This window comes from Scyliorhinus canicula, chromosome 12, assembly GCF_902713615.1.
Source record: "Scyliorhinus canicula chromosome 12, sScyCan1.1, whole genome shotgun sequence".
Classification (NCBI taxonomy): domain Eukaryota; kingdom Metazoa; phylum Chordata; class Chondrichthyes; order Carcharhiniformes; family Scyliorhinidae; genus Scyliorhinus; species Scyliorhinus canicula.
In genome coordinates this window covers 104,923,697-104,937,467 of record NC_052157.1, presented here as the reverse complement: position 1 = coordinate 104,937,467, position 13,771 = coordinate 104,923,697, and the positions used below count along the sequence as shown (strand labels likewise).

General features: G+C 45.7%; 1 protein-coding gene across 1 annotated transcript in view; it reads left to right on the top strand.

Annotated features, from left to right (window-relative positions):
• mybbp1a (MYB binding protein (P160) 1a) overlaps positions 1 to 13,771 on the top strand; it is a 107,039-nt gene that overhangs the window by 46,136 nt on the left and 47,132 nt on the right. Inside the window, exons 10-15 of the mRNA XM_038813653.1 lie at positions 1,464 to 1,574; positions 2,815 to 2,940; positions 3,170 to 3,376; positions 5,438 to 5,546; positions 7,303 to 7,399; positions 9,116 to 9,267. Of these exons, the coding sequence (XP_038669581.1) occupies positions 1,464 to 1,574; positions 2,815 to 2,940; positions 3,170 to 3,376; positions 5,438 to 5,546; positions 7,303 to 7,399; positions 9,116 to 9,267 (802 nt within the window). The remainder of the gene's footprint in view (positions 1 to 1,463; positions 1,575 to 2,814; positions 2,941 to 3,169; positions 3,377 to 5,437; positions 5,547 to 7,302; positions 7,400 to 9,115; positions 9,268 to 13,771) is intronic.

Genomic DNA, 13,771 nt, shown 5'->3' with positions numbered 1-13,771 from the left:
ACAACCCAAAGATGAGCAGGGTAAGTGGATTGGTCATGCTAAATTGCCCCTTAATTGGGGAAAAAAAAGAATTGGGTCCTCTTAATTGATTTTTAAAAAATAATGCTCCTGTAAACACCTTCGGTCATTTCATTACTTTAAAGGTGCTGTGTGTTGTTGTACTTCCCTTAATGACAAGAAAAGGGTGAAACCCAATTGCAATTCTTTCTTTAAAGGAATTGTGTGTTTTAACTCTCAATAATAATGTAGCACTCTCTTCAAGATACTGCGGAGGTTAACTTGTGCTTTTCAAGTAACTGTTCGGGCCTGACTTGGAACAGGAGGAGGCTATCCAGCAGCTCTGTCTAATCCGCCATCCAGTCAGATCATGGTCAGTGATCATGGTCATGAATAGTGATTCTATTTACCCGCTGAGGCAAGTCAGGAACCCCAGTATTCACAGCTTGTTAGAGGAAAGATCTGTTCTGGACGGCACGTGCCTTCATCTCCATTCCTGGTCAACGGTGAAACATCTCGATGGTGGATCTGAGTTTGAGTTCAGTCTCACGGGGTGGGAAGCGAAAATTAGTTCGACAATTACGGAGTTGGGCACAGTCCTAAACGTTGAACTGTCGTCCCTTTTGTGGATACTGGCTGATCTTTTACCCCACGTTCTGTTTTTTGGCAGAGGATTGATAGGGTGGGTGTACCAAGGAAAGAAGAGCAGAGGGCAAGGTTGTGAAGTGTAACAGTCCCAACTGCAGTATCAGGAAGAATTGCAGCATTAGATTAAATGGGGTGAATTTAGTCCTGTGTTGCACAAAGAACACCGTAGCAAATCGGCTGTCTGGTTTGCACCCCACTGATTATCTTTGTCATAATTTAAGTGGAGAAGTTAAGTGCGGGGAGGTGGGTCTCCCATCACAGGTTACCAGGGTAAATATTACACAGATGAGGTAATTGTGGGATTCAGCAAAGGGCATGGGTGGAATAATGAAGGACAGTGCGACAGGCAAGATAGGTTGAATAACTTTCTCTTGTCTCTTCATGTTCAGTGTGTCATGGTTGAGATCCCCCCCACACACACGCCACCGCAATGAGCAGGGGTCAACAGGCGGCACCATGGTTAGCTGCCTCACAGCGCCAAGGACCCGGGTGCAATTCCGGTCTTGGGTGACTATCTGTGCGGTGTTTGCACTTTCTCCCCATGCCTGCGTGTGTTTCCTCCCACAGTACAAAGACGTGCAGGTTAGGTGTATTGACCATGCTAAATTGCCCCTTAGTGTCCAAAGGTTAGGTGGGGCTACAGAGATAGGGTGGGGAGAATTGGCCTGGGTTAAGGTGCTCTTTCGGAGAGTTGATGTAGGCTCGATGGGCTGAATGGCCTCCTTATGCACTGGCGATACTATGAACAAGTGGGTAATAAAATGTTGGTGGGTTTTGCTGAGACTGCTTGTACTAACAGTGTCTCTAATGTTCCACAGACCTCGATACGCAGTGATGCGGCTGCGAATGTGGATTGTTGCACGGCTGTCCTCAATTGTAGACAATAATCAAGTGAAGAAAGAGGAGGATTTGGTAATGGACATTGCCAGGTGAGTGGGGAATATTGAGGAGGGTGAGCCTGATGTTATGTTTTCGGGGTTAATTTTAACACACCAGTCTTTATCTGCCCCTTTCCATGTGGGGGGATCATTGTGCCTGTAAATGTGGAGAACAGGGGCAAATCAAGTGTTGTGTCCATCTTTACATCCGCCCTGGGGCTTTTCCCTCTTCTCCCATGTTTGGTGTGGAGGGGGCAAAGTGGCCTCGTTGGGCTCCTGCATATCCTAGTCGCTTTCCTATTGATGGAGTGAGACCCTCTCTTACTGGGATAGCAGCAGTTATCATGGCCAGGAGGTAGAGGTAACTACCTAACTAAGGGGGCACGGTAGCACAGTGGTTAGCACAGTTGCTTCACAGTTCCAGGGTCCAAGGTTCGATTCTCGGCTTGGGTCACTGTGCGGAGTCTGCAACTTCTCCTCATTTCTGTGGGTTTCCTCTGGGTGCTCCGGTTTCCTCCCACAGTCCAAAGTGGTGCAGGTTATGTGGATTGTCCATAGTGTCCAAAATGGTTAGGTTGGGTTACGGGGATATGGTGGAGACGTGGGCTTGGTCGGGGTGCTCTTTCAAAGGGCCAGTGCAGACTCAATGGGCCGAATGGCCTCCTTCTGCACTGTAAATTCTAGGATAGTCTATGATGATAATCTATGATGATAATCCAAGAAGTCAAACAGGTGGGATGTTCTCTGCTGCTTTGACAAAGAGTTGTCCCAGGCTCGAAATGTTAGCTCCGTTCTCTCTCTGCAGATTCTTTCAGGCCTGCTGAGATTGTCCAGCATTTTCTGCTTTTGTTTCAGATTCCAGCATCCGCAGTAATTTGCTTTTATCCTGCTGGTGTAGGAGGGAGAGCCGTACTGCTGACTTGTTCACTTGGCAGCAGTTGTAGACAGTTGTCTCGATTGATAGTACAGATATTGCTGGGAGTGACTGTATCCCTCCAGAGACAGACAGGAGCTGCCTCCCTCCGTATCTGTGACGTAGGCACTCTGCAACAGCGCTGCTGCATGTTCACTCTAGCACTGTGCATCTGAGTGGATGTGGAGTATTTCTGTTCATTTGTGTTTTCTCCCACTCGTAACATTTCTGTATTTTTGTTCTCTCTCCCACTCCCTTGTGTGCACACTCTAGTTTGTGTGCACTCACTCTCTCACACACACTTGTCCCCCTTCTGTCTCTCTATTTGTGTTAACGCTCAGAACAAAACTAATACCATTCTAACCTTTCTGGGTCCAGGTTTATTTTCTTCCACGCCTTCTTTGAAACTGAACACCAAACGCCTGACATCCCAGAGACTGAGGCCACATTGTCTGTTCCCCTGGACCAAAGCACGCGGGACGCAATTGCAAATTCGTTCTTTGGGTAAGGTTTGGGGACTTTGCCTTTTTAAGTTATCAGAAGAGAAAATAAAAGCAGCCGTATCTTATTTCGCTTCTGTATTTCCTGCAACTTTAAAATAATCTTAAAATGTATGGTTTGATTGCTTTCCACCCCCTGCTGCCATTGCTGATGATCAGTGGTGGCACATTGTTTAATATCCGTGGTGGCATATTCTTTAGTATCAATATGTGTTTGTTTTCGACGTCCCCAGTCTGTTGAACCATCTGAATTCCCTGCCTCCACTGGGCGACTCCACAGAATCAGCGGGCAGGAGCGAGAAGCGGATGCTGGGATTTACGGCGGATGGAAACCTGTGGATCTTCTGTGTGGTTCGTTACGCCAATGCCCTGCTGTCAGCGAAGCAATCTGTGAGAGTTGTCAAACCCTTAACGCAAGGACAGAGAGAAGCCTGGGACCGGTATGTAACCCAAACTTAATTAAGTTGAACTGTGGGGAGCCATTTATCCAGGACCCTCCGTGTGCCTTTAGTGCAATTAATCCTGAACACTGTCTTGAGTGTCAGCACTGGATTCATTTCCTTTAATGCAATAAAACTTTGCCACTAATGCACAGCCAGCCTGGATTATTCATTTATTCAGATGGAGTTCTCCTTGCACAGTTAAAACAGATGATATGGTCGTTTAATTCTTTGCTGTTTGTCAGAACTTGCTGTGTGTAAAATTGGCTGCGACATTGCCTACACTGCAGTGGTGACTACACTTGAGGAAAACTATTTAATCGTCTGTAAAGTACTTAGGGAAGCCCTGAAGCTGTAAAAGTAATGGCGCTATATTAATGCAAGTCCTTTTCTATTTAATGTTTCCCTTCGCCAAAGAAGATATATGGGGCTGGTTTAGCACACTGGGCTAAATCGCTGGCTTTTAAAGCAGACTAAGGCAGGCCAGCAGCACGGTTCAATTCCCGTACCAGCCTCCCCGAACAGGTGCCGAAATGTGGCGCCTAGGGGCTTTTCACAGTAACTTCATTGAAGCCTACTTGTGATTTTAATAAGCGATTTTCATTTCATTTCACATTCAATATCTGCATGGTCCTCTGCAGTTTATTACCAGATTAATAACATTTATTAGTGACGGTTCTTCATGTGCTGCATTCCCAATCTTAGCCTAGCCGAAACAAGTATAATAAATAAAATCATTGGGGTAGAGAGAGGGATTGGGAAGCTGGCCTTTACCAGTGTGATGAAAATTGGTGGCCAGAGTGAATTTTTTCAATTATCAGAAGTAAGATCTGAATCCATAGAATTTCTACAGTGCAGAAGTAGGCCAGTCAGCCTATTGAGTTTGCACTGACCCTCCGAAAGAGCACTCTATCTAGACCCACTCCCCTGCCCTATCCCCATAACCCCGTGCATTGAACATGGCCTAACTTGCACATCTTTGGACTGTGGGAGGAAATTGGAGCACCCGGAGGAAACCAATGCAGACACGGGAGACTGTGCAACTCCACACATACAATCACCCAAGGCCGGAATCAAACCCAGGTCCTTGGCGCTGTGAGGCACCAATACTAACCACTGTGTCACCGGACTTGACTTGGTCTGGAGTTTATCTGAAGCCATCAGAAAGTGATTGTCCACAGAAGTTACTAGTTTGTGTGAAAATTACATGAATAAATTAATTAGCATAGCAAGTAGACCATCTACTTGATGGTTGAGCACTTTAAAATCTAATATTGTTCCTGTTTTCTTTTCCTGTTTAATCTATTTGTGAATGAAAACCTGAGTCTCAATCTGATAATATGCTCTTCTACCTTTTGAAAGTTGAGGAGCAAGTGATGAAGCCGCTGGTTTAGCTCTCTCAGCTAAATCGCTGGCTTTTAAATCAGACCAAGCAGGCCAGCAGCACGGTTCGATTCCCGTACCAGCCTCCCCGGACAGGCGCCGGAATGTGGCACCTAGGGGCTTTTCACAGTAACTTCATTGAAGCCTACTCGTGACAATAAGCGATTTTCATTTCATATTTCATTTCAATAGGCCGATATAGGGTTCGATGTTCAATCACTGGCATAATCGATAGCTGTGATATGGAAAGTACTCTGGGACACGGGGAGAAAAAACAATGGCAGTGATCTGAGGCAGTGGAGTCCCCAGTCCCCATGAGGGGACCTGCCTGAGTTGCTGCATGCTGTGCACTGTTTGGAGCTATTGTCTCCTGTTCTATTGGTGAGTGGCTCACTCCCGAGCTGTAACTATGCATATATCCAGTTAAGATCAGCCAAGGAATGTGAATAACAATCAATCTTCATTGTATACTCATGGTCAGGCAATTAAGAAAAAGGTCTGCTGTTGCATACTAAAACTGGCTAATTATATATATTTATATATAATATATATTTATATAAAAATATATATATATTATGTATGTATATTGCATATACTGTACTAAGTTAACCTACATTCATGGCTAGACATTTGGAAATACTTGCTGTATGTGCTCACGAGTCACTTGTTCATCCACAGAATGCTCAAGTCTGTCGAAGATCTACAGAAAAAGTCAAAGAAATCTCAGCTGTTGGAGACCTCAGCTTTCCAGTTGCTCTTCCTGCTCGTAGGCATTCATCTCTTCAAGGTACTTTAAAGCCCACCCTCCGGGTGTATTGGGGCTCAACCGCGCCCCCCCCCCGTTTAGTTTGATATCGTATACATTTCAGGCAGTTTGTCTCAGCCTGGTGTCTGTGGTGGGGTGGTCAAACTATTCAGTTTGAATGCAAATATGTTATCGAAAGAGCCTTTAGTTTAATTTTTGGGAAAAAATGTAACATGGGATGGATGTCTCACTTTGGCCCGTTCAATTCATCGCCTGTCTGAAGTATTCAGAAAGGGGTGAACCGCGAGTCCTCCCGTTTTCCTGCCTCCTTTCGGGAAAGCATCGTCTGTCTGCTCCTCCCTAATACCTCCCACCAGATGCCATTTTTCATTAAATACTTTGTATCTGAGGGCCGCTGGCACGGCTGGCATTTAACATAGAACAGTACAGCACAGAACAGGCCCTTCGGCCCTCAATGTTGTGCCGAGCCATGATCACCCTACTCAAACCCACGTATCCACCCTATACCCGTAACCCAACAACCCCCCCCTTAACCTTACATTTATTAGGACACTACGGGCAATTTAGCATGGCCAATCCACCTAACCCGCACATCTTTGGACTGTGGGAGGAAACCGGAGCACCCGGAGGAAACCCACGCACACACGGGGAGGACGTGCAGACTCCACACAGACAGTGACCCAGCCGGGAATCGAACCTGGGACCCTGGAGCTGTGAAGCATTTATGCTAACCACCATGCTACCCTGCTGCCCTTCTTTATTGCCCTTCTCAAAATATTCCCGAGAAGGCAACTGAGTGACCGAGAGGGCAAGTTGACAACTAACCACGGGAATCATTTGCAGGCCAGAACGTGTAAGGATGGCAGGTTTTCTTTCCCAGAAAAATATCAGCAAACCCCGTTGGTGCAAAGTAAGAATCTGAGAACCAAGAGTGTCTCCTGCCATTCCCTGAGTGGTTGCAAAAGATTGACAGAGGTGCAAGTGCAGTTTTCTGCACTACACAGAACACAGCTATAGTAATTTTCTAGTAAACATACACAGCCCGCAGTTGTATGAACCATGCATGGAATGAGTAAATGGCTGGGATCAGTCTGTGTAGACTGTACATTATTGTTCCAGTGTATGGAAGGCTTGATAATGTATCCATGCCTGCTACATGCCACAGCTTCCACCTCGGAACCAGGTAATTATTGCATTTTTCCGGAAAATGTGAGATTCCTGAATTACCAGCAACATTCCAGGAACCATGACTGGTACATTTTTGCCCTAATGTGGATATTGTCTGATTCCTTTATTTTCTTGGCAGTGTGAAGCATTTAGGTTTCCCTTCTCCACTCCCTGCCAGGTTGTGTAGGCTGAACCTTGTGACTTGTCCCTATTCACAGCTGGCCACTTTCTGCAGTGATTGCATGCAGCAGTTAAAGTGTTCAACGGAGAATAGGATCAATTCCTGATTGAGTGGTGGCTGGTTACTATTAGGGTTGGGGTTACTAGTGAATGTGAGCACTGATCTATTTAGATCATGACCGAACAACAATTTTCTAATTGCTGCTTTCTTGTTGCAATGCTGTTACTCATTAATCCTCTCATTAAACACTTCATCTGGTGAATTTAATGACGTGTAAGCCACTTTAACAATCCCTGTATGAAGGGCAAGAATTAAGAAAACTAAACAAATCTTGAGAGTTGTGTGTAAAGGTGGCATCTTGCCAATGCTGCTGCAGGGCCCTGCTGACTCCAGCTGCCTTTATCGCTTCTGTTTTTTCTCTGCGTTTAGAACGGCGATGATTCTATGATGCTGCTGAGTGACCTCCACGAGTGTCTGCAAAAATCACTGCTGAAGAAAAGGAAGAAGCGCTCTAAGCCTGTAACAGGTCAGTACGTCTCCTCTCCTTATTATGATTGTGTGCGTGCATGTGCGCGTGCGTGTGTGTCAACTGTGGCATGAAACCCAGACGAAGCGAGCATAATCCGTCCACACTTAGCAATTTCTTTACACAAAAATGGTGCGAATGTGGAACTCGCTACCACATGGACATGCATTGATGCTTTTAGTAGGAGCCTCGAGGCAGAATTGAAGGAGCAGGAAATCAAAAGAAGAAGAGGCACGTGTTGGGTAACAAGCACTGACAATTGGGCTGAATTATCTTTTTCAGTGCTGGAAGGTTCTATGTAATTCCAGGAGAGAGCAGCATTCCTTGGTTCATTAGTGCCTATTAACCATCACCAGATACCACCACAGTGCTTTATGAGGATTCTATTGGATTTTACTGTGCAAGTCATTTGGTGCTGTGTACAACTCTTGTAAAATTGTTTTTTTTTTAATTCTTTTTGAGATGTGGATGTTTGCTGGCTGAGCCAGCATTTGTTGCTCATCCCTAATTGCCCTTGAACTGAGTGGCTTGCTGGGCCATTTCAGTGGGGGCAGTTAAGAATCAACCGCATGACTATGACTATGTAACAAAAGCCAATTGCTGTTCAATGGTTTTTATTGCTGAGGCGATGGTTTTTTTGTTTTTGACATGATCTTAATCACTGACAGAGCTAGCTTTAAATGCAGCTCTGCTCTTATGTAACAACTGCACCATATTCCATTCTTTATCTTGCTATCGAGCTCTGTGCTGGAAGTTGAACCCAAAATCTTAACGTGGAGCCATTATCTGTTTAAAGTACTCCCTTCCTCGATTGCAAACATACAAGAAAAATCTTAGGAACACAGTATTCAGTGCCTTGATGCTGTATCTCCATTCAGTTAAATCAGGACTCCGCCTACCTTGGTTCTACTTCGTATAATACATCGCACCCAAGAGCAGCCCAGCAATCTTCATTTTGAAATTTTCAGTTGACATCGACCGTAACAGCTTTTGGGGAAAAGCGTTTCTGTTTTCCACAATGCTTTGTGTGAAGAAATGCTTTCTATCACCACTTTTGAGTGGCCTAGCTTTAATTTGAAGACTGTGCTCCCTTCTTCTGGACTCCCCCCATCAAAGGAAATTAGTTCCATCTCCCCAATCAAATCCTTTAATTATCTTAAAATATAAACCCCAATTATATCACTCAGATTCATGGTGCATGTCTAATTTATGAGGCTGTTCCTCATAATTGAAACCTTTTAGCCTCGTTATAATCCTGGTGAACCTGCACTGCATTGAGGCAGTAGATCCTTGCTTAGGTGTGGTAGCCGGAACTAATGCCAAACTAAATACCTTATCCAATTATTTCAGGCCTCCTTCCTTCCCTAATCTTGGCACTGTTCATTTCTTGAGATGAGGAGGGTTTGGAAGGTCCAACTAGTGGTGCTTTGATTTAGGAAGAAGCCGAATTTTGGAGCATTCTAGCAGCCTAGCCAATCCGGATAACTAGACTACCAACTGGATGTGGCGCAGAAAGGTTGCTAGGCTTCTTGGGGGACAGTCCCAGATCTGCTGTGTGGTGGTGGTGTACATGTTTTAAGAACAGGTTTGGACTCCGTGGCGCTGTAAAATTCTGTTAAGTTTCAAATATCTCTTGTGTAACAGTAGTGAGCGATATCGGTTTCTGTATAAAATAAGAACAAGGTGTCTAATGTTAAGCTGCTCTTCTCCTTTCAGATGAGGAGGAACCAGAGTGGGTGGAAGTGGTGGTTGAAATCTTGTTGTCCTTTCTCTCCCAACCGAGTCGTTTGATGCGGCAAGTGTCAAAAAGTGTTTTTGTGCGGATCTGCCCACACATGACCAAGGCAGCACTGCAGCTCATCCTAGATGTGAGTAATAATAATAATCTTTGTTAGTGTCACAAGTAGACATATTGCAATGAAGTTACTGTGAAAATCCCCTAGTCGCCGCATTCGGGCACCTGAGAGGGAATTCAGAATGTCCAATTCACCTAACAAGCATGTCTTTTGAGAGAAAACCGGAGCACCTGGAGGAACCCACACAGACACGGGGAGAACGTGCAGACTCTGCACAGTTGTCCAAGCTGGGAATCGACCCGGCGCCATGAAGCAACAGTGCCAACCACTGTGCTGCCGCACAGCACTGTGTGACAGAGCCAGTGTTTACACATTTACAGTTGTTATCGTTCCCTGGTTTCCCTTCCTACCTCTACTCTTTTTCTTAATCTAGTTTATTTTGTAGGTAGCTTTTTCCCCTCTGGAGTCAGGAGATGGCCCCACTTCAAAAACGTGACCTAATCCTGTTTTAACAATCCAGTGTAATACTGAGGGAGTGCTGCACTGTCAGTGGTGCAGAGGAAACGAAAGAGAAAAAGCTGGAAAATCTCAGCAGGTCTGGCAGCATCTGTAGGGAGAGAAAAGAGCTAACGTTTTGAGTCCAATGACTCTTTGTCAAAGCTAACAGACAGCAATTTGCTGCTCCCAATGTGGTCTCTATATTGGAAAGACCAAATGCAGATTGGGTGATCGCTTTGCTGAGCATCTTTGGTCTATGCGCATTCAGGACCCTGACCTTCCCGTTACTTGCCATTTTAACACAAGGCCCTGCCCACCTGTCTGTCTTTGGCCTGCTGCAGTGTTCCAGTGAAGCTCAACGCAAACTGGAGGAACAACATCTCATCTTCCGGTTAGGCACACAACAGCCTTCCGGTCTCAACATCGAATTCAACAACTTCAGATGATTTGCTGTACCCCACCTTGACCCATTTTCATCCCATTTCATTTTAACTGTCTTTTACCATTTCATTCTTTCTTGTCTTTCTTAATATGTATTAAATTCCGCTCCCCCATCTTATCAACTTTTTCTAACCCTTTCTCCTCTTTGCTTCCCCCTTCCCCTCCCTCCACATCTACAACTATCACAGTTCACCCTCTGATGTTAATTTCTCTGCTGTTTGGCCTTTCACATCTTTTCTTCTCTCTGGGGACTGCCATTAGCACTCTTTCCCCTTGGTTTCTGTGGCCATTAGCACCCGGATGTAAAACCCTCGGTCATGTTGTAAGCTTTACAGCTTATTCCAAGAGCTGGGAGATCTTGAGGGAAAGAAATTCTCTCAACTCACTCCACCAAAGGCAGATTAATCGACCATCCACTTCAGTTATTAACTGTGACATATTTTGAGCAGTGTCAGCCTCCCCGAACAGGCGCCGGAATGTGGCGACTAGGGGCTTTTCACAGTAACTTCACTTGAAGCCTACTTGTGCCAATAAGCGATTTTCATTTCAGTGGTTGCATATAAATGTTGGTTCATTCCCTGATAACCCCATCCAGAGGATGCCGGGTGGTAAGGGCATTTTCAGCTGGGAGATATGTCACTCTGTCAGGGTCCTGGGACTGATGTGTTGTTCACTTGGTGGAGGCCTGGGCATGTTTTCTTTTGCAGCGCGAGGTGATACTTGCTTCATTCTGAGCCCAATTGTTTTGATGACTGCTTGGAATGCCATTCACCCTCTAAACCAGGGTAGATTTTTCACCAGCAACAGATCCATTAAAAACAAAATGCCAGTCCATAGTCGGGGTGCTATGAATGAAAAACTGAATGAATGGGGTGATGCAGTGAGTGGCCTGAATCATATAGTTGTGACAGCACAGATGGAGAACATTCAGCCCATCGAGTCGATGCCAGCTCCTTGGAAGGCTTTCCAGTCCGATAGATTCCCTTGCTCTATCCCCGTAGCTCCGCACGTTTATTTCTTTCAAGTGCCTATCCTTTTGAAATCATTGGTCGTCTCCACTTCCACCATCCTCATGGGCACCAGGTTTCAGATCATTAGCACCCACTGTTCAAAAATCCCCCTGTGTCTCCAAAGTGCAAACCTTCGCCCTGATCCAGCAATTTCTTATATCAAGGGGCTATGCCCCTTTATTTTTGCAAATGTGATTTTACAACTTTCAACTGACTGGAAATTTTGCAGTTTGAACTGAGACTGAACAAACTGCTTCAAAACGCAAGGCCACATTCCAAGACAAATATGAGAATCAAACAAATTACCCCTGGGTGTGTGAAGAGGTAAACATGTCATTTAATCCAGCCACCCATTGATACTCAACTCTCTAAGGAAGAGACGTTAAAACCAGGAAGTACTGGATATTGAAACAATGCCTGCCACAGAGACCCACCCAAAACCTGTTGGAAATGCACAATGAGTGAAGTCTTTAACATAATGGGTTGTTTTACTTTTATTCATTTTTTGCGCGATGTGGCTTCGCTGCCTAGCCCATCTCTAATTGCCCTTGAGAAGGTGGTGGTGAGTTGCCTTCTTGAACTGCTGCAGTCCATGTGGTGAAGGTATACCTACTCTCCTATTAAGGAGGGAGTTCCAGTTTTTTGACCCAGCAACAGTGAAGAAACGGCGATATATTTTCAAGTCAGGGTGGTGAGTAATTTGGAGGGGAGCGTCAGGTGGTTGTTTTCCTATGTATCTGCTGCCCACGTCCTTCTAGATGGTATGGTCGTGGGTTTGGAAAGTGCTGCTAAGGAACCTTGGTGGGTTCCTGCAATGCATCTTGTAGATGCTACACACGACTGCTTCTGTGCATCGGTGGTGGAGGAGCGAATGCTTCTGGAAGGGGTGCTAATCAAGCAGGCTGCTTTGTCCTAGATGATGTCGAGCAACTTGTCTGTTGGAGCTGCACTCGTCCGGGTAAGTGGGGAGCATTCTATCACACTCCTGACTTGTGCCTTGTAGATAGTGGGCAGGCTTTTGGGAGTCAGGAGGTGAGTTACTCGCCAGAGGATTTCGAGCCTCTGACCAGCTCTTGTAACCACAGTAGTTATATAGCTAGTCCTGTTCAGTTTGTGGTCAATGGTAATCCCCCTTCCCACCCTCGGGATGTTGATAGTGGGGGATTCGGTCATGGCAATGGCATGGAATGTCATTGGACATTCTCTCCCATTGAAGATGGTCATTGCCTGGCATTTGTGTGGCGCGCATGTTACTTGCCACATGTCAGCTCCAGCCTGGATATTGTCCAGGTCTTGCTGCATTTGCATGTGGACTGCTTCAGTGTCTAAGGAGTCGCGAATGGTGCTGACCATTGTGCAATTATGAGAAAACATCCCCACATCTGACCTTGTGTTGGAAGGAAGGTCATTGATGAAGCAGCTGAAAATGGTTGAGCCTAGGACCCTGAGGAACTTCTGCAGTGATGTCCCGGGGCTAAGATGACTGACTTCCAACCAGCTCAACCATCTTCCTTTGTGCTAGGTATGACTCCAACCAGTGGAGAATTTCCCCCGATTCCATTGACTCCAGTTTAGCTGGGGCCTCTTGATGCCGTACTCGATCAAATGCTGCCTTGCTGTCACGTGCAATCACTCTCACCTCATCTCTGGCATTCAGCTCTTTTGTCCATGTCTGAAGCAAGGTCAGGCACTGAGTGACCCTGGTGGAACCCAAACTAAGCGTCAATGAGCAGGTTATTACTAAATAAGTGCTGCTTAATAGCACTGTTGATGACCCCTTTCATCACTTTACTGATGATTGGGAGTACACTGATAGGTCGGAATTTGCCAGGTTGGACTTACCTGCACAATTTTCCACATTGCCGGGTAGATGCCAATGTTGCAGCTGTACTAGAACAGCTTAGCTAGGGGCGCAGCAAGTTTTGGAGCACAAGTCTTCAATACTGTAACCGGAATATTGTCAGGGCCCATAGCCTTTGCTGGGCTTCTCTATAATTGAAGGTGGGGACATTTGTGGAGCAGCTTCCTCCAGTGAATTGTTTAATTGTCCATCACCATTCACAACTGGATGTGATAGGACTGCAGGGCTTAGATCTGACCCATTGGTTGTGGAATCGCTTAGCTCTGTCTATCACTTGCTGCTTATGTTGTTTGACATGCAAGTAGTCCTGTGCTGTCGTTTCACTAGGTTGACTCATTTTTCGGTATGCCTGATGTGGCTCCTGCCATGCTCTCCTGCACTCTTCATTGAACCAGGGTTGATCCCCTCCCTGGCTTGGTGGTAATGGTAGAGTGGGGGAGATGCTGGACCATGAAGTTGCACATTGTGGCTGAGTACAATTCTGCTGCTGTGATGGCCCACAGCGCCTCATTGATGCTCAGTCTTGAGTTGCTAAATCTGTTCTGAATCTGTCCCATTTAGTCCCAGTCGAATAGTACTGCCCTTTACGGCTCGGTCAGTAGTTGTGCTTCCGAGCCACTCGATGATGGACATTGAAGACCCCTATCCAGAGTACATTCTGTGGCCATGCCACCCTCAGTGCTTCCTCCAAATGATGCTCAACATGGAGGAGTACTGATTCATTCGTTAATGGTTGATGGTATGTGGTACAATGCAGCAGGTTTCC